General features: G+C 36.2%; 1 protein-coding gene across 1 annotated transcript in view; it reads left to right on the forward strand.

Moving 5' to 3' along the window:
- LOC149252557 (altered inheritance rate of mitochondria protein 25-like) overlaps positions 1-21,835 on the forward strand; it is a 214,816-nt gene that overhangs the window by 102,916 nt on the left and 90,065 nt on the right. Inside the window, exon 5 of the mRNA XM_089454184.1 lies at positions 18,857-18,977. Within this exon, the coding sequence (XP_089310310.1) occupies positions 18,857-18,977 (121 nt within the window). The remainder of the gene's footprint in view (positions 1-18,856; positions 18,978-21,835) is intronic.

Here is a 21,835-nt window from a genome sequence, read left to right on the forward strand (position 1 = left end):
GATGGTTCCTTGTGGCTATGCGTAGGTTATCGAGATTTAAATCGAGCTATAGTAGAGAATAGGTATCCAATGCCTCGAAATGATGATCTCTTCGACCAAATGAAAAGAGATTGTCTTTTCAAAAATCGATCTACGGTCCGGTTATCATCAACTAAGAATTAAGGAAAGCAATATCTATAAGACTGCATTCCGAACACGCTTTGGGCATTATGAGTTCACAGTGGTACCATTTGGGTTGACCAATGCACCAACAATATTCATGAACCTTATTAATAGCGTTTTCCGCAAATATCTCGACCATTTTGTACAAGTCTTCTTAGATGATATTATCATCATATCAAAAAATGAGAAGGAACATGAAAAACATTTGCAGATAGTATTATCTTGCCTTAGAGAACATCAATTATATGGAAATCTATCCAAGTGTTCTTTCTTTCAGAAGAAGATTCATTAACTAGGTCATATTATATCTGGTGAGGGGATCTTAGTAGATCTTGAGAAGGTAAAAACAATCATGGAACGGCTAGTATTGAAGAATGCACATGAAGTGTGAAGTTTTATGGGTTTAGCTGGATACTATCGAAGGTTTGTAGAAGGGTTCTCAAAAATTGCAAAACCTATCACAACCCTCCAGCGTAAAGGAGTTAGGTATGAATGGACTGAGGAATGTCATAGAGCATTCTTTGAACTTAAAAGGTTGTTGACCAGTGCATCAATATTGCAAGTACCCGAATTGGATAAAGAATTTATCGTATGTACTGATGCATCTAAGCAAGAATTAGGTGCAGTATTAATGCAAGGTAGGGGAGTAATAACATATGCATCAAAGAAGTTAAAACTTCATGAAGAACTCTACACCATGCATGACTTAAAATTGGCCGTTGTAGTACTAGCTTTAAAGATATGGAGACATTACCTGGTAGGGAGAAGCTTTATGCTCAAAAGTGACCACCAAAGTTTAAACTTTACAATATTTGTTTACCCAAAGGGACTTGAATGCTAGGCAAAAACGGTCAAGTGAATTCTTAAGTGAGTATGACTTTGGAATTTCATACATTAAAGGAAAAGAGAATGTAGTGGAAAATGCTTTAAGTAGAAGACCACAAATATTTTCCTCATACCTATTAAGGTAGACTTGAGGAAGCGAGTACTAGAACATCTCTTAGAAGACAATTGGTGTTTAAAAGTGAGATCCAGGCTTGATAGTAAAAATCCAAAGGAACCTAAGTTTGAGGGATATGAACTAGAAGATGGAATTTTAAGATTCCGTGGAAGGATGTACATACCTGATAGTAGGGATCTCCAAAACACCGTCCTTAAGGAAGTTGACAGAGCATTGTATTGTGCACATCCTGGTGTAAAGAAAATGTATGATGATACAAAGAAACTCTTATTTTGGGCAAACATGAAACACGATATTGTCTAATTCATTGCAAAATGTTTCACATGTTAGCAAGTGAAGGTTGACCATTGTCACCCAGCAGGTCTCCTGCAACCTCACGACATTCCTATGATCAAATGGGAGGTGATTTCTATGGATTTTATCATCAGGCTACATCTTATCCCACAAAGGCATAATACTGTTTTGGTTGTGGTTGATAAATTAACGAAAAGCGCCCATTTTATTCCCGTAAGAGATACTTATGAAGTTGTTGACATAGCTAGAGTATTTATAAATGAAATCATTAGATTTCATGGAGTACCTACGAAGATCATATCAGATAGATATTCACGATTTGCTTCAAGATTCTGACTGGTATGCAGTTAGCCTTAGGAACGCAACTAAATTTAAGTACATCTTATCATCCTGAAACTGATGGAGAAACAAAAAGGGTGAACCAAGTACTAGAAGATATGCTAAAGATGTACATTATGGACCCGCAAACACACTGAGATGCCATACAATAACAGTTACCATAACAGTTACCAGTTACATACAATAACAGTTACCATACAATTTGCATACAATAACAGTTACCATAGTTCAATTGGGATGCCTCCTTTTGAAGCATTGTACGACAGACCTTACAGAAGGACCGAGTAATCGTGGAGTTAGAATTAATTTAAGAGATGGAAGAACATGTAAAACAAATTAGACAATGGATAAAGGAGACACAAGATAAACATAAGAGTTATGCTGATGCTCACAAGACATATAGGAATTATGAAGTAGGGGATTAGGTTTTCATCCACATCAAACCAAACAAAAGCACCATCCGGTCTGGAAAAGGAGCAAAGTTATCACTCCGATTTATTGAGCCATTCAAAGTTTTAGAAAAAGTTGGACCTGTCGCCTATCGTCTTGCACTGCTACCCCACTTGCATAAAGTTCATAATGTATTTCATGTATCTGTATTAAGACATTACATAGCTGACAAATCTCATAACCTTCAATGGAAGGAACTGCAGGTATCAGATTGCGGGAACCATTTCGGTCGAACCATTACGTATACTAGAATGTAGGGTTTGACAGTTGAGGAATCACCTGGTAGACCAAGTTAAGGTCTAGTGGGACAAGTATAACCCTGGATCGGCTAACTGGGAAGATACAAAGACCATATCACAGTAATACCCCAACTTGTTTTGATTTTCAAGCATTTTAAAACCTTAGTTTGTATATCTTTACTTTATTTTGGCTGTATATTCGAGACTATCAATTTTGAACCGTTTTATAACTACAAAGGATTACACGTAAGAATAATTTCAAATAATTTTCTTAACATTGCTGGTGAATGGATACCAATATGAAATATGTCATTTTATTAACATTGCCAGTACATGGATACCAATACGAAGTCTATTATTTGCTTAACATTGCTGGTATATGATATTAATATGAATTATGATTTATATTATAGATGTGATGTCTCTAATTTTATTTTGATGAGATAGAAGTAAAATAATGATTACACTTGACTAATTAATATGAAAACAAACTTATAGATGCATTGACTAGACATAGCCAAATATGTTATATGAACTCAAAGATCAATTTCATAGATGATAACGTATTTGGAAAGCACAAAAACTGTTATCTGAATACATTTGGCTTTGAATATATTGATGCATATATTATAATGTGTGGACAAGTGTTTACATTGCAGATAATATCGTTACCAAACTAAGCACTTGCTGACAAAACTCCAAGAACAATTGAGACTCAATAAGGTTTTATGATAAGGTGTTGACCCTGGTCCTACTAGGAGGGGTGGAGGTGTTTCCCACTGTTTATCTTCTAAAACTTAGAGTCGTGGGAAGAGTGTGCGAGTCACGCTCCCTTAAACATGTGATGATGACTGTTGGATGCTTATTGGGAGATTAGGTCGATATAGTTGACACTGTCACCCTTGAAATTTATGAATGGTTAGATCAGTATAGTTGATGCCATAACATATCCTAGTAGAGGACGGATAAGATGGGAGCAGAAGAGATGAGGAAGAATATGATGATTCTAGAATAGCTTGGGAGCCTAGTTGGGGTATGACATGACCATTAAAATTATAAACCTATAAGTATTCAAAACACCAATTTTAAAGTGTCCTCACATTAAACAAGAATTTAACTTCGATACACAATCCTAACATGAATATACTATTCACTAAAATGATTACTAATATATGATACGAACCCTAACTTCGAGATTTCTGGAAGAGGGATGTATGTAATGACTCTTCTCTAATATAGGGAGCACAATAATATTAGCATGCATATGATGCACACATTTGATAGCTACATATGCATGTATCGCATGCACTGCACTAGTATATATTCTAAGTTAAACTATAAATGTTCAATATCACGACACTCCTTCAAATAGAAGTTACACCCTTACCCATCACCACACATATTGCTCAGTACCTCATAATTAATAAGAAATACCCTAAGTAATTTCAATAATATAAATTTAAAGTATAAAGTGAATATGGTTATAAAAATAAATGTAATATTAAAGTCAATAATAACTATGGTTATATATTTATATATTCTAGACTATGTTGACCACTACCGGTCAACTACCCATGCAGTACACCCCCTTTTCTTTGCAAGAAAGGGGCAGCACCTGATCAGCGTGTCCGTGCCATCCTGCAGTCATCAGCAGCTTGATTATTTTTGTTGTAAACCCAGTCTGCATGTATGAAATGTAAATAATCCTAGCAGATATGAGTCGTTTATGTAATTTGCCTAGGTGGACCTAACTTTCTAGTGGTAATCTACGTCCGGGAAGGTTTTTCGTCTCACCGATCCATGATCGGCAGAGTTTTCCTTCAAACCTGACCCCAAAGCCGGGATGGATTTTGTCATTGGAATTTTAGGAAAATCCTAGTGTGTTGGTCTGCTAGATTATAGTTGTGTCGCAGAACTGGGTGATTTGTGAGGGTCTATGTCAAAGGGGTTTTCTCCCTTAAGATGTAAATTGTAAAATTCATGATGTAATGTGTCCTGAGGGTCGAAAAATGTTTTAAATCCCCTCATGAGTCCTAAGTCCTAGGTCCTAGGTGATGTTTCTGAAGGCTTAGTTCGATGATCCATTTTAAAATGAATTAAGAAATTAAAAAATGAATAAAAATAATAAAATAAATAAAAATTAAAAAATGAAATAAATAAAAAAATAATAAAAAGTTAAAAATAATAATAATAATAATAATAATAATAAAGCAAAAACCCTAACTAATAAAATAATAATATTTTAAGTGAATAAATCGACGGATGAGATCAAGAGATGTCTTGATCCTCATCAACGGTCGAGATCATTTCTACATGGATCACTCGAACTAGCCGTTGGGATCATTTCCTTTAAATAGGGTGCTAGGGGTCATTTCATGGCATTGGGGATCTGTGAGTCTGATACTGAAGAAGCTCTCTTGTAAATCTGTTTCTGGTTAATAAAAGAAGACTTTGGGGTCCATATCTTGCTGGTGTTACTCTCTTAAAATGCTGTGAGATTGTTTTAGTTTCTGCATATTTTATTTTCAGTCATTGATAATAGCTTTTTTAAGAGTATTGTGAGCACAGGTATCTTGTTCACTTGCTAGGGTTTGGGTGTTGTTAGGGTTTCTGAAGTAATGGCAGGTATCTCCATTACTCTCTGAGATCTAGCAGCATTTTTGCCCTCTTTACTGATGGTTGTTTTGAGCTGTGCAGAAAGCATTTTTTGAAGGAATTTTGTGGGCGTTCGGGGAAGTTCTCGGCTGAACCAGCCAGCTCCCGCAAGCATTTTTTGCTGAGCCCAGTTGGAATTGATCCTGGGTCTATCATTCAGTTTTATTTTTCTGATCTGCATGAGAGATTTTCTGAAGTTTTTCACAGTGACAATCTGAAATTTCTTTTCTTTAAAATATTTCTGTGCTTACTGCTAAATCTGGCTGTTAAGGGGCTAAATCTGTACATTAATCAGCTGTTTTAGGGTTTCAAATTTTTTGATCTAGGGTTTCAAATTTTTGTTTTATATTAGGTTTAATTAGGGTTTTCATTTTTTTTGGTTTTAGGCATAATTTTTTCCTTGGGTGATCTTGTCCTTTCAGGTTTGCAGGATTATTAAAAAATTTCTAAGGTCCTCACCCACACCTTGTTTCGCCAGCAGTCTTTCCGCACTCAGCTCGAGGTTTCAGATGCCCTAGGGCATTTCATATTGTGCTGATCTTTTATTATCTGGCTAATGAGGAAAGAAAAATATCGATGCGTTTATAAAATCGCTGTTGGAGGAACGTAAATGCAAATCTCAGCATCAGAAGTTTGAAATCGAAACTGCACAGCGGGTAAAAATCAGAGGACGCAGCCGTTTTCAATGCGATCAACCCTGCGCCAGGCAGCAAACCCATTTCAAAGCCGATTTTTTCCAGCCAGAAATCTGTCTGTCGTCTTCACCATCGGACCAACAATGTTTTAGTAAATCAAATAAATCGATTTTTTTTGGGCTCGTGGTCTTTGAATTGTATACGGAGGTCGTAACGTGTAGCTGCCATTACAAACTTTTTCGTGGGCCTGCAATCGTTGTTGAAACTCCTTTGTTAAATGAACGGAATCGTGCCTGCCCTTCCTTCACACAGAAAAATAGCAGCTCCTGCGTCCGCCGATGTATAATCCTTATTTACGCACGACATCAAGTCTCATTTGCGCGTGGGTAGCAGGTAAATTTCGCTCAGGTCGTGGTTCTTCAGGGTTACGATGCGCCATTCACCGTTCACGTGATAGATCTGCTACAGAATGCGTGGATTTAATTCAGGTTTGCGTCAAATATAGTTCATTACGTTTGGGTCTTTTATTTTTTGTTCACGTTACTTTAGATTTAGGATTTTGTTATATTATAATTAGATTTTAATTTATTTTTAGTTTAGTTTAAGGTTTTGTATAGTTACGTATTTTTTTTTTTTTTAGATTTTAATTCTTTTATTTTTTAGGTTTCATTTTGTTAAATATAAAAAATAAAAAAAAAGATTTGTTTAGACTTAGTTTTAATGAGATTTTGATTTAATTTTTGTTTTATTTAGATTTGTTTTAATTAAATTTTTAATGTGTTAGCCTTAGTTATATTTTGTTAGATTTTAAATTTTTAGATTTTAATTTTTATAGTTAATCATTTTCTTTTTCTTTATAGATTTTTATTATATGAAAATAAAAAAATAAAAAAGGATTTATTAGTTTTATTTTTAGTTTTAGATTAATTTTTTAAATTTCATTTAGAAAAAAAAAAAAAAAATTCAAAAAAATATAAAAATATTGTGGAAATTTTTAGATCCAGTTATTTTCGGGAATTGTCATATCTTTCATGCTGAGATCTAAAATTTCCAAGTCGAGATGCGAATATGATATCTGGTTAATGGTTTATGACTAGTGGTGGTTCAAAGCATTCATCTTTTTAAATTTTCAGTTGCTGGATATCGTTTTGGTCATTCTAAGAGCTTTGTGATTTAGCTGATGACAAATGATTGCTGTTCACGGTTTATGTTTCTATAATCATCTAACAAGTAATCGTTTTAACAATCTCTTAAGGCATTGGTCTGCTAAATTAATCAAATCCATCTAGTGCTTTTTATATCGTGTCTCGTGTCTCCCAACCAACTGGTCGACAGTTGGTCTCATCATCTCACAGGGACTACCCCCCTTAGCCGCGGGAGACAGGCTTAAACGGAGGGATCGGGGATCAGAGTGACAGCCCCCGGTCTGAGCGTTGTCGTGTCAATCCGCGCGACAACATTTTTTGGCGCCGTTGCCGGGGAAATTGTTTTCTCGGCGTTTCAACGACAATCATTTTTCTCATTTCTTATCTTTTCATCTGGCCTGGCAACGCCAACATTTTTTGGCGCCGTTGCCGGGGACACTTTGTTCTCGGTGTTTCATCGACATTCACCTTCTCATCTTTCTCATCTCTCATTTTGAGCTGGCAAATTCAACCTTTTGGGTTATCATTTGGATCTTTTATTGCCTTATTTTTCGCCATATCAGTAGCATCTCTTCGGTTTGTTTCTTGTTTGGGTGGCGACTCCACTTTCTCATTTTTCCCAGACAAGAAGCTTTCCTCATATCTGCTTGTGGTTACTTTTTGGATCCTAGAATCAGATTCATTGTTCAAGTGGCGACTCCACTTCTTTCATCTCTTAATTTTCTTGAGCAGAAATCTCTTTCTATCATCCATTTGATCCCTTATTGTTCATCATGGATTATTCATTTAAACCATGTCATTTTACTGATAATCTCCATGATTTTCCGAAAGAGGCCATTTCTAAATTATTTAAGTTCTCGGGTGGTGATTCGATCGCTGTTAGACATCATTTAAACATGTTTACTTGTGTAATGATCTTATATTGTAGATTTCCTCAATATAATCATGAAGATTTCAAGATGCGTCTATTTGTCCATTCTTTAGAGGGTGATGCCTTGAATTGGTTTAATAATTTTCCTAATGATTTTTTCACTTCTTTACAAGACATTCTCAATGCTTTTAAAGATAGATATGATAGTCCAAACAGCTTGCCTTCTACCTCTAAAATTGTGCAAAAGAAAGAAAGTAATCTTATAAAAAATCCAGCTGTTGAAGAAAGTTTTCAAGATCAGAATGTGTCATCCACCGGAAATATTGCTGATCATCATAGTGGAAAATCATGGACAAATAATAGTGAAAAGGAAGAACAAAAGCAAATTATACAAGATCTAATGATGCTGGTAAGAAATATGGAAAGCAATCAAACTAGTCTTATCAATGATGTTAAAACTTTATGCACCCACCTGGAAAAACGTAATAGGGAGTTGGAGGTCACACAAAATCAGCATGCTGAGGAAATTGAGGCCATGAAAATTAAATATGAAACAGAAATTAGAAGCATGCAAAGCAAGATGTCAGTCTTAGAGGAAAATATGGTGACCATGAAAGCTGATCATGATAGGGAAATTGACTCTATGAAGTTCAATCATAACAATCAGTTGGCTGACATGCAAGCGAATCATAAAGAAGAAATAAATTTCATGCAGCATTGCTTGATGGACATAAAGGAAAAGAATGATAAAGTAATAAAACACATGCAAGAACACCATGCCATACAAATCAGTGCTATAAGGGATGAATGCTCTAGTCAGATGGATGCCATTAGAATACAAGTTCAAAAGATTCAACAATGGTCAGATGATAAGAGAAACCAGGAGCCTTCTCATTTGCCGCAACAAGTTCCATCTTATTATGAGGAGGTCATTAGGTGGTTAATTGAAGATGATCCAGATAAGCTTAAAAACGATAAAAATCAGATGCAAGACACAAAAAGACTTAGCATGCATATCTTACACACTTCATCTGATAGTTTTGAAACAGAAAGTACCAGATCATCAGTAATTCAACCTGCCAGAAAGAAAAAGCGCAAGAGAAAGAAAATAAGAAGAAGATTTGACGCATCAGACGGCCGTGAGTAGCTTGATTTTCGGATAGGAAAAAGTCCTACCATATGCAAAATCGGACATGGCACATCCGACAAGCAGCCCACAGATTTGCCTGAAAGCAGGCAAATGCTCAGCATGCACTTTATTGAACACATCTGATGCCATGGGGCATCTTTTGTATCGTATTTCTAACCCTACTCCTTGTTTTTCCGCATTTTCATTTCTGCTTTAGATAGTTAATAAATGAAGAGCTTTTTTCTTTCCTGTGCTTAATGTATATGATGATTTTTTGGATGGACGCTACTTATTTTTGTGTTGTATGGATGCAGATTCTGGATTCTCACATTCCTGCAAGCAGCAACGTGTCCCCAAGTAGAGCCAGATGTTGACCACTACCGGTCAACTACCCATGCAGTACACCCCCTTTTCTTTGCAAGAAAGGGGCAGCACCTGATCAGCGTGTCCGTGCCATCCTGCAGTCATCAGCAGCTTGATTATTTTTGTTGTAAACCCAGTCTGCATGTATGAAATGTAAATAATCCTAGCAGATATGAGTCGTTTATGTAATTTGCCTAGGTGGACCTAACTTTCTAGTGGTAATCTACGTCCCGAAAGGTTTTTTGTCTCACCGATCCATGATCGGCAGAGTTTTCCTTCAAACCTGACCCCAAAGCCGGGATGGATTTTGTCATTGGAATTTTAGGAGAATCCTAGTGTGTTGGTCTGCTAGATTATAGTTGTGTCGCAGAACTGGGTGATTTGTGAGGGTCTATGTCAAAGGGGTTTTCTCCCTTAAGATGTAAATTGTAAAATTCATGATGTAATGTGTCCTGAGGGTCGAAAAATGTTTTAAATCCCCTCATGAGTCCTAATTCCTAGGTCCTAGGTGATGTTTCCGAAGGCTTAGTTCGATGATCCATTTTAAAATGAATTAAGAAATTAAAAAATGAATAAAAATAATAAAATAATAAAATAAATAAAAATTAAAAAATGAAATAAATAAAAAAAAAATAAAAAATAATAATAATAATAATAATAATAAAGCAAAAAACCTAACTAATAAAATAATAATATTTTAAGTGAATAAATCGACGGATGAGATCAAGAGATGTCTTTATCCTCATCAACGGTCGAGATCATTTCTACATGGATCACTCGAACTAGCCGTTGGGATCATTTCCTTTAAATAGGGTGCTAGAGGTCATTTCATGGCATTGGGGATCTGTGAGTCTGATACTGAAGAAGCTCTCTTGTAAATTTGTTTCTGGTTAATAAAAGAAGACTTTGGGGTCCATATCTTGCTGGTGTTACTCTCTTAAAATGCTGTGAGATTGTTTTAGTTTCTGCATATTTTATTTTCAGTCATTGATAATAGCTTTTTTAAGAGTATTGTGAGCACAGGTATCTTGTTCACTTGCTAGGGTTTGGGTGTTGTTAGGGTTTCTGAAGTAATGGCAGGTATCTCCATTACTCTCTGAGATCTAGCAGCATTTTTGCCCTCTTTACTGATGGTTGTTTTGAGCTGTGCAGAAAGCATTTTCTGAAGGAATTTTGTGGGCGTTCGGGGAATTTCTCGGCTGAACCAGCCAGCTCCCGCAAGCATTTTTTGCTGAGCCCAGTTGGAATTGATCCTGGGTCTATCATTCAGTTTTATTTTTCTGATCTGCATGAGAGATTTTCTGAAGTTTTTCACAGTGACAATCTGAAATTTCTTTTCTTTAAAATATTTCTGTGCTTACTGCTAAATCTGGCTGTTAAGGGGCTAAATCTGTACATTAATCAGCTGTTTTAGGGTTTCAAATTTTTTGATCTAGGGTTTCAAATTTATGTTTTATATCAGGTTTAATTGGGGTTTTCATTTTTTTTGGTTTTAGGCATATTTTTTCCTTGGGTGATCTTGTCCTTTCAGGTTTGCAGGATTATGAAAAATTTCTAAGGCCCTCACCCGCACCTTATTTCGCCAGCAGTCCTTCTGCACTCAGCTCGAGGTTTCAGATGCCCTAGGGCATTTCATATTGTGCTGATCTTTTATTATCTGGCTAATGAGGAAAGAAAAATATCGATGCGTTTATAAAATCGCTGTTGGAGGAACGTAAATGCAAATCTCAGCATCAGAAGTTTGAAATCGAAACTGCACAGCGGGTAAAAATCAGAGGACGTAGCCGTTTTCAATGCGATCAACCCTGCGCCAGGCAGCAAACCCGTTTCAAAGCAGATTTTTTCCAGCCAGAAATCTGTCTGTCGTCTTCACCATCGGACCAGCAATGTTTTAGTAAATCAAATAAATCGATTTTTTTTGGGCTCGTGGTCTTTGAATTGTATACGGAGGTCGTAACGTGTAGCTGCCATTACAAACTTTTTCGTGGGCCTGCAATCGTTGTTGAAACTCCTTTGTTAAATGAACGGAATCGTGCCTGCCCTTCCTTCACACAGAAAAATAGCAGCTCCTGCGTCCGCCGATGTATAATCCTTATTTACGCACGACATCAAGTCTCATTTGCGCGTGGGTAGCAGGTAAATTTCGCTCAGGTCGTGGTTCTTCAGGGTTACGATGCGCCATTCACCGTTCACGTGATAGATCTGCTGCAGAATGCGTGGATTTAATTCAGGTTTGCGTCAAATATAGTTCATTACGTTTGGGTCTTTTATTTTTTGTTCACGTTACTTTAGATTTAGGATTTTGTTATATTATAATTAGATTTTAATTTATTTTTAGTTTAGTTTAAGGTTTTGTATAGTTACGTATTTTTTTTTTTTTTAGATTTTAATTCTTTTATTTTTTAGGTTTCATTTTGTTAAATATAAAAAATAAAAAAAAAGATTTGTTTAGACTTAGTTTTAATGAGATTTTGATTTAATTTTTGTTTTATTTAGATTTGTTTTAATTAAATTTTTAATGTGTTAGCCTTAGTTATATTTTGTTAGATTTTAAATTTTTAGATTTTAATTTTTATAGTAAATCCCCCATACTCATTTTCTTTTTCTTTATAGATTTTTATTATATGAAAATTAAAAAATAAAAAAGGATTTATTAGTTTTATTTTTAGTTTTAGATTAATTTTTTAAATTTCATTTAAAAAAAAAAAAAAAAAAAATTTCAAAAAAATATAAAAATATTGTGGAAATTTTTAGATCCAGTTATTTTCGGGAATTGTCATATCTTTCATGCTGAGATCTAAAATTTCCAAGTCGAGATGCGAATATGATATCTGGTTAATGGTTTATGACTAGTGGTGGTTCAAAGCATTCATCTTTTTAAATTTTCAGTTGCTGGATATCGTTTTGGTCATTCTATGTCTCGTGTCTCCCAACCAACTGGTCGACAGTTGGTCTCATCATCTCACAGGGACTACCCCCCTTAGCCGCGGGAGACAGGCTTAAACGGAGGGATTGGGGATCAGAGTGACAGCCCCCGGTCTGAGCGTTGTCGTATCAATCCGCGCGACAACAGACTATATAAAAGAAATAATAAATTTAGTAAATTGTCAAATGCTAAATTAAATCAAAATATAGTACATACTATGGACCAAAGAAATTTATATAAAAATGGATACTAATTCTAAAGATAAACCTAGCACACATGTCAATATACCAATACCTTAAGCGAATATGATCACACATTACAAGAAGGTTGTTATGAATAAAATATATATATAAATAGTGAAAATAATATAAATAATAATAGACATAAACAATGATTAATAAATAATAATTAGTAGGGAAGAGGCATGTCTCTACAAACATGGTTGTTCGTGAAAGGGTACTTGGCTATATATACAAGACCCTCACTCTCAATTGTATTATCGTTCTTCATACATTTTAATATATATTCCTGTATCTCAATGGAGATCTACATATTCCAAGTCTTTTGGAGTAATTAACCTAAAGAACGAACTTTGTTCATTCCATTTGCTATTAGAGATGCTCGATCCTCTGGTTGCTCAACCTTTGCTCAGAGACAATCTGACCCAATCTTTGGTCATTAACCATGTGTCAACATTGTTGTCGTACAATTGAAGCATTTCGCTATACAAATGTCTGGAGATTCTCCATTTCCCTATCAAGGCTTTGGCCATTTAAAAAAAATAAAATAAAAAAAGAATAGGGAAAAAAAGAAGAGTGAAAATATTTAAAAAAAAATTGAAGAAAATAAAAATAAATAAATAAATTAAAAGTTAAAAAAAAATAGAAAAAGAAAAAGAGAAAGAAAGAAAAGAAAAAGAGTGGGAGTTATTTAAAAAATATATTTAAAAAAAATAGAAAAGAAAATATTAAACGAAAAGAGTTATAAATAAAAGAGCATATATGTATTAAAAGAAAAGAGTAAAAAAATACATAATATTAAAAAATATTATATATAAAAAAGGGTTTAATAAAAAAATGAGTATAAAAAAGAAATGTTGTTGTCATCACCGTTGGATATTCGATAGCAACCAATAACTGTCGTCCAATAGAACCCCCACCGCCACTTCTTGCTACTGTAGACGTCTTCGATCTTCGCTTGCAACCACCGCAATTTCATGACCGTTGATGGTTCGACCAGTCCACAACATCAGATAGGCCACAACTGTTGTGATCTCACGACCTCTTTCCCCCTTGCTGACGCCACCGTGCCCTGCTACCAACTGTCCATCCGACACTGCCATATGCTTATCACATTCCTGTTCGCACACACCCAGCCGCCAATCCTCTCAGATCACGATTGTCCCTCATTGACCCATCCCATGCGCTGTGAAATTTCTCTAGTTTGCATCTCCAAGTCTTCCCCTGTATGTTCCAAAGATGCACGCTGTTGTTTTTCTAAGCGCCGTATCCTTCGCTCTATCTTCCTTCTCTCAAAAAAATTAACTTCTATAGTGCAATGCCATCTTGTGCTCTAATTTGATTGATCTTAAAGCTTGATGAGTTTTCTAGACCGATCAATGATCCGCGTAGTGCCCTCACTGTTCAACCTATCCACCATCAACCATTATGTTGCCCAAATCTGACACACATGTTCAAGCATTAGTTGAGCTATTCCGTCCCTTTTTTCGTTGACCATCGATTCCAATTTTGATAAAGTTATATAAATATAATTACATGAAATTATACAAGTTATATAAATTATATAATTAAAGTTTTTTTAAATTAATTAATTATTAATTATATAAATAGATAATTATAAATGATGAACCTGGATTTGGGTTCGAAACGCGTCGACCCTTTGTTCTCAATGTGATTTTTCCAGAAGATCTGAACAATATATCATGAATCACAAAAGCATAAAGTCTGAGATTATAAAATTAATTATGTATATAATAAAAATAGTTAATTAAATTAAAAAAAAATTGGTTCTTCTAAGAAAAAGGATTATCAAGGATTCATTATTAGGTTTTAAAGGATTAATAATAAAAAGGGGGGTTACTTTTAAAACCCTAAGGTCGAGTAAAATGGAGTCTAGTTCAGAAATAAAGGCCGGAAGATTCCCAAAAATTAAATATAACTAGGCCTCAGTGCTATTTAGAATTAAAGAGTCTATTGCGGGAAAAGATGTTATTATCGCTATTTCGTCAGTGGAAGATAAAAATTATATAAAACCTAAAATCGCAAACCAATTAGTGATTCTCGAGTCAAATATACTCAAAAAATTACATTGTTATGACAACAAAAAATATGGCATAACCAATTTAGAATTAAACACTGGAGATTATACATTCGTATCGCAATTCACAGTTCAAACCCTATGGAGTGATCAAGGTGACATTATTTTAGGTTCACCCTAGATGGCAATCCTAGGTTCCTTCATCCTAAATACGAAAAAGAAGTTTTTGACATTTTCTTACAAAAAGAAAAAAATAACACTACAATATGTTATAGTGAAGCCAAATTCAGTAATACCAGAAGACATACTAGATATCTCAAAAGTAATTTTTCAAGAAGGTAAAAAAGTACTACAAAATATGCAAAGAGAAGTTGACAAGATCACTACTGAAAAAAATGAAGAAGTTTCTCGACTTAAAGACCATAGTGAAAAACTACTGATGCAAATTAAGAAGCTTAAAAAGGACAAGAAGTCATTGGAAAACAAGGTACAACAACTTATCGAGAAGGAAACATCGAATGTAGAAGTCCAAGTTGAAGAGAAATGAATAAATATTGATCCAATGAATATCATAACTCAAGAAGGCAAACTAATTGAAGAAAAGATGCACTTAGATGTTGAGTTTAGATGATAAACACTGCAAGTAAATCAAGACACCGCCACACACATGATAGGGGAAAGATAGACCAAAAGAACTCTCTATCTACATCCAAATCATAGGAACAAACATCTCAATCAATCTACGAATCCGTATCACTCTAAACATAAACAACAAACTTATGTTCCAAAGACTACTAATGTTAGTACAATTCAGTCTTGTGATAACAATTCACACAAAGTATCCAGTAACCACGAGATTTCACAGAATATTAATTTAGGATGGTCAGACCCATTCCTAGTGTGACAATTTTGTTTATCACTTAGAGCATCATATTGTCTTGTTTCGACGAAGATGACAGTTCCGAGACAAGAAGACATTCGAAATGGAAAAAAGAGATAAAGTCTTTCATTAGTAAGCTTTGAAGACAAATCGTTTTGAGGAGGAAGGCAATGTTATGAATAAAATATATATAAAAATAGTAAAAATAATATAAATAATAATAGACATAAACAATGATTAATTAACTAATAATTAGTAGGGAAGAGGCATGTCTCTACAGACATGACCGTTCATGAAAGGGTACTTACCTGGCTATATATACAAGACCCTTACTCTCAATTGTATCATCATTCTCCATACATTTTAATATATATTCTCGTATCTCAATGGAGATCTACATATTCCAAGTCTTTTGGAGTATTTAACCTGAAGAATGAACTTTGTTCGTTCCAAAGGTTGTAGGTGTCACCGTGTAAGAGAGCATGGATTCCTTGGTAGAGAAACTGGTGACTACCAAGGAGTGGATATACAGAGACAGAAGGGAGCACGAAAGGGGAGAAAATCATGGTTGGAGTTTGTTTGGGAAACAAGGGGAGTGTTTTGCCTTGGGAGTGAAGTGAAGGGAGGAGTTTTTGGAGCATTTCGTCGACAGAGGAAATTCCTAGGAAGCCACGACAAAGAGGAAGAGTGAGTCTTAATTGTTCTTGGAGTTTTGGGCATGGGGGCTAGAGTGCTTCAATTTTTAAGTACTTTGGTGCTGGGTACTGAGATTGTGCCCAGTTTGGCAGGGAGGTTTTGGTCATTTTGGTAACGGAAGCAGGAGCAATAACCGCTAGAAACACGATCAAACAGAATTCCAAGTAAGTACTATCAAATGAATAATTAGATTTTTAGTTCTTTGGTTAATCTAAATAACAACTTTGTTAAATTCTGCTAATAGAAAAAAATTAAGGCTTTTTTTTTAGCAACAATTTCATTAAATTTTGTTACTCGGGAACCTTACAACCAAAATTGGGATTTCTCATGTAGTGCCAACCCTAAATCTAATGGCCAATTAAGGAGATCCCACGGGACTAGGATACAAGGTTAAACACAAAATCAAACATAAGAGATAAGAGCACAGACCTAGCCCACTCTTTCTGCCGAATCCCCCCTACTAATCTGTGCCCAAAAGTGCCCATGACAAGTAAGGAAAATTACTCAATTATACCAATGAAAATCCATGCCTTTGGGGTTGGGAGGCCCACCTTCAAACATACAATAATAAAAGATGGGTGAGGGACCACTTGGCTAGCTCAGGTGGTGGAGATAATGGCATATCGAGCTATCTGGTGGCTGCGAGGGGCTACTGGTTGCCAGCTGAAGACTATCTAGTAGAAATTTTTTCTCCTATATACATTACCCACAGATGGTGGGTAACAAAGACCACCTGCCGATCACACGTAATGTCCAATGCTGCATCTTCACCATTAGGTACAATAATCATTAGTGCATATATGTGGACCAAGCTTGTTGGTCAAGGGTAAATTGATACTTCGTACGTGGCTTCTTTTCCAAATTTGGGGCTTTGGTCATGCAATAGTGTTATCTCCCTATGTAGGAGTGGCTAATAGACGACCCTATTAGGTGTTCCCAACCCCTAAGGGGAAAGACATGTCCCTGGTATGACCTTCAATCAATAGGTGGCATATGAGTAATAATGGAATGAAGGGGGAAAAAGGGTCTCAGGGCCAAATGCCATAGTCAAAGGGGTAGAAATGATGAGGAAATCCACATTCTGGGCATATAGATGTGAGGGGGGAGCAATGGTGGATGCATGTGTTGCCTCAGCCTTTGTTTTTTTCACCCCTCTTATTTCCTTTTGCCTCTCTTGATTTTTCATTGTATTAGTGCTCAAAGCTCTAGGAAATGAGAGCATTCTGTGAATTATGTGTAGCCGTGGTTACCCCCTTAAAGGTGGGACAATTCATCGTCCAATAGGGGTTGGGACATGGAAGGGTTCATTTTATGATAAGGAATAGAGCTCATGGTTGGCTTTTGCTCATGTGCTAATTTTAATGTCCCGAGCATCTTTTGCATTTTCTTTCTTTTTGTTTCTTGCTTGTGGCCATGATTTGTTTTTAATTTTTCATTTAGCTACATCAACCTCCGGGTCAATGTTTTGAGGCCTAACCCAGATATGTGGACAAGGGGGGGGTGTGTGCTAGAACCCAATGGACCCATGGTCATGTGGACCTAGAGAAGGGAGATGGAGTGTAGGGATCATAATGTACGGATGGAATTGATAAGTATGGAAATGGAAAACAGGACCACGCTATCTCAATCGGGGTTTCCCAAGTAGTACCCTTGCTAAAGCCATGGGCCATTAGGAGAGGTTCCACTGGACTAGGATTTAAGATTAATCCCCCATTTAATGTGAGGGAACGAAACGACGGTCAAAACCCTTCCTTCTTCCAAGTCACCCAATAATTGATGCCAAATTTCCAAATGAAAAACAAGCATAAGCACCCGAGTGCACAATGAGTAATATACCTTTCGGATCGGATTGTCCACCTTCTAACATGTGCTCTTGACAAGTGGGTGAGGAAACATATGGCTGATGCTGGTGGTGGAGAGAAAATGGCACATCACATCAGCTATAGGGTGGCTGTCAAGGGCTGCTGGCTGCCGGCTGGAAGAAGATGATCAGGATAATTTTTTTTGAGGGGCACCCACTTTTGGTGGGTAACAAGACCAACTGTAAAAAACATCAAAACAATTCCTCCTTTTTGCTGTTTTTGGGTATTTTTAGTGGCAGATCTGTAAGTTCTTGTTGCAGATCTGAAGGGATTTATGTTTATCTTTGAAGTTTATGAGCATATTTGGGTTATAACTTATTTTCTTACAAATCTGAAGTGTGAAAAAGAAGAAACTTGAGTCTATCCTGGACTCTCACAGACTTCCATGAGTTGTTGCAGACTTAGAGGATGATAATCATTGTTCTTTGAAGCACAATTACCCTAAACCTCTGGGGATTTCCCTCTTTGGTTAAAGAAGCATTAACCTAGAAGCAGGAGCGCTATTAGTGACTATGGTACTTTTCCTAAGTGGTCATTCAACCTGCCCTGTTAGGTTTTCCAAGGGATAACCTCAAGTTCTAAAATCCCTGAGCATGCTACATTTGCTACAGGCCTATGGCTTTCTTATTGTTGGAGCTAACTTCTTTCAAGCAGATTTCTAGTTACTGCATACTTGAGCTGGATCTCTTTGAAGATAAACACAGAGCAGTCTTATAGTCCATGTCATCTTAATTGGTTGATCCTAGTAATTACCTATCACACCAATATGCACACAGTACAAGATCCACTCCGTGGAGTTATGTGTTTTAAGAATAGTTCTCATTTCTTTAATGCAACTCTAACAGCTTTGTTACATTAGTTTATGAGCTTCTCTTGTGTCTCAGATTCTCATTTCAAAGATGTGAGTACATCAATCACTTTCAACTTATCTTTATTCTGATATGTCTTTTCTGTTGTTACATTTTTCTCTAGGATGAAGCAATTTGCAGTGGTTGAAAATGCTGGGTTTTGGGATTGGACATTCACTCTGAGGGATGAAAATGGGAAAATACTTGCTGAAATTGATCGAGACTGGAGGGGTTTTGGCTTTGAGGTCAGTCTCAAATTTTTTTTGGTACTATAGCATTCATTGAATTCAGCAATTTAGGATGATACCTGGATTGAAAACCATTTTTATTAATTATCAAGCTGTTTTCCTTTAGAACTAAGATGATTTGAAGAATGATAGACTTAGGTTATTTTACCAACCTTTTTACTTCTGACTTTTGCTGTTCTGAAGCTAAAGCGACCATTATGATTTTTTTTTTCTTGTAAGTAGGGTGCTGGTAATTAGGTACTATCACGTTTTATAAGATATGAATTTTCTTTGAATACTAAGATACTATGCCATCCAGATGTATCTATGGACCTATTCAATTTACAATATCAACACCATATTTCAAGGCAACAGTTGAATGTGGAAAATATAGATTTCTCTCTTGTATGCCTTTGATACTTGGTAAATTTGATGCTTTCTCTAGAAAGGGATAGTAATATAGGAATCTCTTGGTTTCAAACCATGGTCCACGTTCAGAAAGGTCAAAGGAATAAAGTTTCTGTTGGCATAAAAATGATATTTTTCAGTGTGATAAAGCCACATTGGAAAAGTTCCATAGTGTAAAACTTCTGTTGTCATAAAAAGGGCATTCTTTAGTAGTATAAAGTCAGATTGTATAACAAAAAGAAACTGAACAAAAGGTAAGTAAGAACATAAAAGAACTAAGAAGAGAGTGGTATTTCTTAGATTATGAAATGAAGAGAGAACATACCCTTTTATAATAAAGGAATGATAAAAGCTTAAGTGCACTGTCCATGTTACTGCAAAATCTAGCACCCTGGTGCTAGGCCACTCTAGATCCCCGACAACCATGGAACCCACCACCACTGTCACCTTAGTAACGAAATCCCTTACTGTTTTGTGGGTGGATGTCATCCCACAATGGAGGCTTCCCCAGCAAGACTAGAGGTTTGATGACTAAAAGGATCTTAGTGAAATGGCTCTCTAAGGCGTTTGCAAAATTTACACCGGAGAATAGTCTTCAATAATGTATGGCTCTAGGTGAAGTGAAGTAGCTAGGTCAAAGAACTGATGGCTCAAGTTAGGCTTTGGATATGCTCAAACTGATTCCCTAACACATGCCACTTTGAATTTAATGATTTTAGAAATAACATAAAGTGATGGAGAATGGAGGACCAGTTACTTGGCTCATTACTGAATTTCTAGGCATATGGGCTCAAACAGGGAGTGGGTCAATAGCTGAAGACCTTGGATGGCGTGTGGAGGAGAGACGAATAACCTCTCAATCCAACCCTAGCAACTTTCCAAATTAGGAGACTTAAGGTCAAGGAATGCAATTTAGTTTCCTTGATGGATACTTGATGACAAATTTTGCATATGAAGAAAATAGAGTTCATAAAAGATGTTGCAATTTTTAATATGGCACATGACAAACCCAAGTTCAACAATTGTAGGAAAATGGAAGATAATACTCACAATAAAATACCACTATTCATCCAAGCATCACTTCATTGATCCAAAGAAAGTTGCACCATTCAAAACTTATCTTCTCCAAGACAATTCGCCTCTTGAAAGTTGAAACATTCAAAGCCGAAATCTACAAGGGCAGAAATTTCAGATTGCTATGAAACTTATCTTCTCCAAGACAATTAGCCTCTTGAAAGTTGAAACATTCAAAGCCGAAATCTACAAGGGCAGAAATTTCAGATTGCTATGCGATTTCTCCCCCAAAACTACATAAAAGAGTTAGAGGAAGTGCAGCTCTATTTATGGAGGATGTGCTCAACTTCCCTCATATTAAAATAGTAATTTTCTAAGCTAACATCTCCTGAACTAGCCTAAGTAGGGGCCAAAAGTCCTCTCTACAAATGAATTAATCTAAAATAATACAAATTGGGGCTTCCAAAACCATATGTACAAAAACTAGGGGCATATTCGCGCCAAATATGACCCTTCTCTCTAAATGAGGGGAAAGAAATAGGTGCTGGTGCAATGCCCAGCCTCCAAGGTCCCTTCAACTGCATAATTTCTCTAATAAGTCTTCAAAGCTGCTCAATCAAACCCTCTAAAGAGGGCACACAAGCCTATACTTCCATAGCACATCCCAAATGGGGTTTTTTAAGCCACACTCAATCTCCAAAGATATCCAATGGGCTGACGTTAGCCTCATAATATCAGTAAATGCAGCCCCACTGATATCCAGTGCACCATTCAAAAAGGGTTTCCAAAGGCTGGGTCCTTTCTCCAAGTGCACAAGCAATCCCCAAGCTTGTGACAAAACAAAAGATAGCCCATTTCAAACCAGTAGACCTATGGGTTCAAATAAGTAATAATCGAAAAGAAAATGAGCCAATTGTTTGAATAGGGGGCAGCCCAGTATTTTCTTTAATCCCAGATTGCCCCAATAGGTCGGTCTACCAAACAGGCACATCTTTCTAACAGCCTGTAGGTCTGCCCCAGGCCATTATAGGTTGGCTCAAGCCTCACCTATTTCTGTTCTCCAGTACATATACATTTGACTTTCTCCTTATTTCCTTCACAAGGCATTAGTACGCTGGACACTGCTATTTCTGCAACTTGGATTCTACTGTGATTCGGCCTGCCCTCTAACTAGCAATACTCCACAAACCTGAAGCAATCATCCTCAGTCCTCAAGATTTACTGGAATAGTCCTATTGCTGTGAACTGATGGGAGGTGATCATCACTGCTACCAGCTTCTTCTCCGGAGGTGATGGCATATATGGACGTTACAAGGTCTCAAAACTGAACAATTTCTTGCACCAGTGTAGTGGCTAGTCTGTGTCCTGGGCATTCTTGACAGTTGCAGACATGTAACAGTACTACATCGATTTGCTTTATTTCATGTTTTTCTTCTCCAGGGTAGTTGGTGCTT

Source organism: Pinus tabuliformis, chromosome 7 (assembly GCF_031772625.1).
Source record: "Pinus tabuliformis cultivar Carrire ecotype Pingquan chromosome 7, CPIR1, whole genome shotgun sequence".
Taxonomy (NCBI): Eukaryota; Viridiplantae; Streptophyta; class Pinopsida; order Pinales; family Pinaceae; genus Pinus; species Pinus tabuliformis.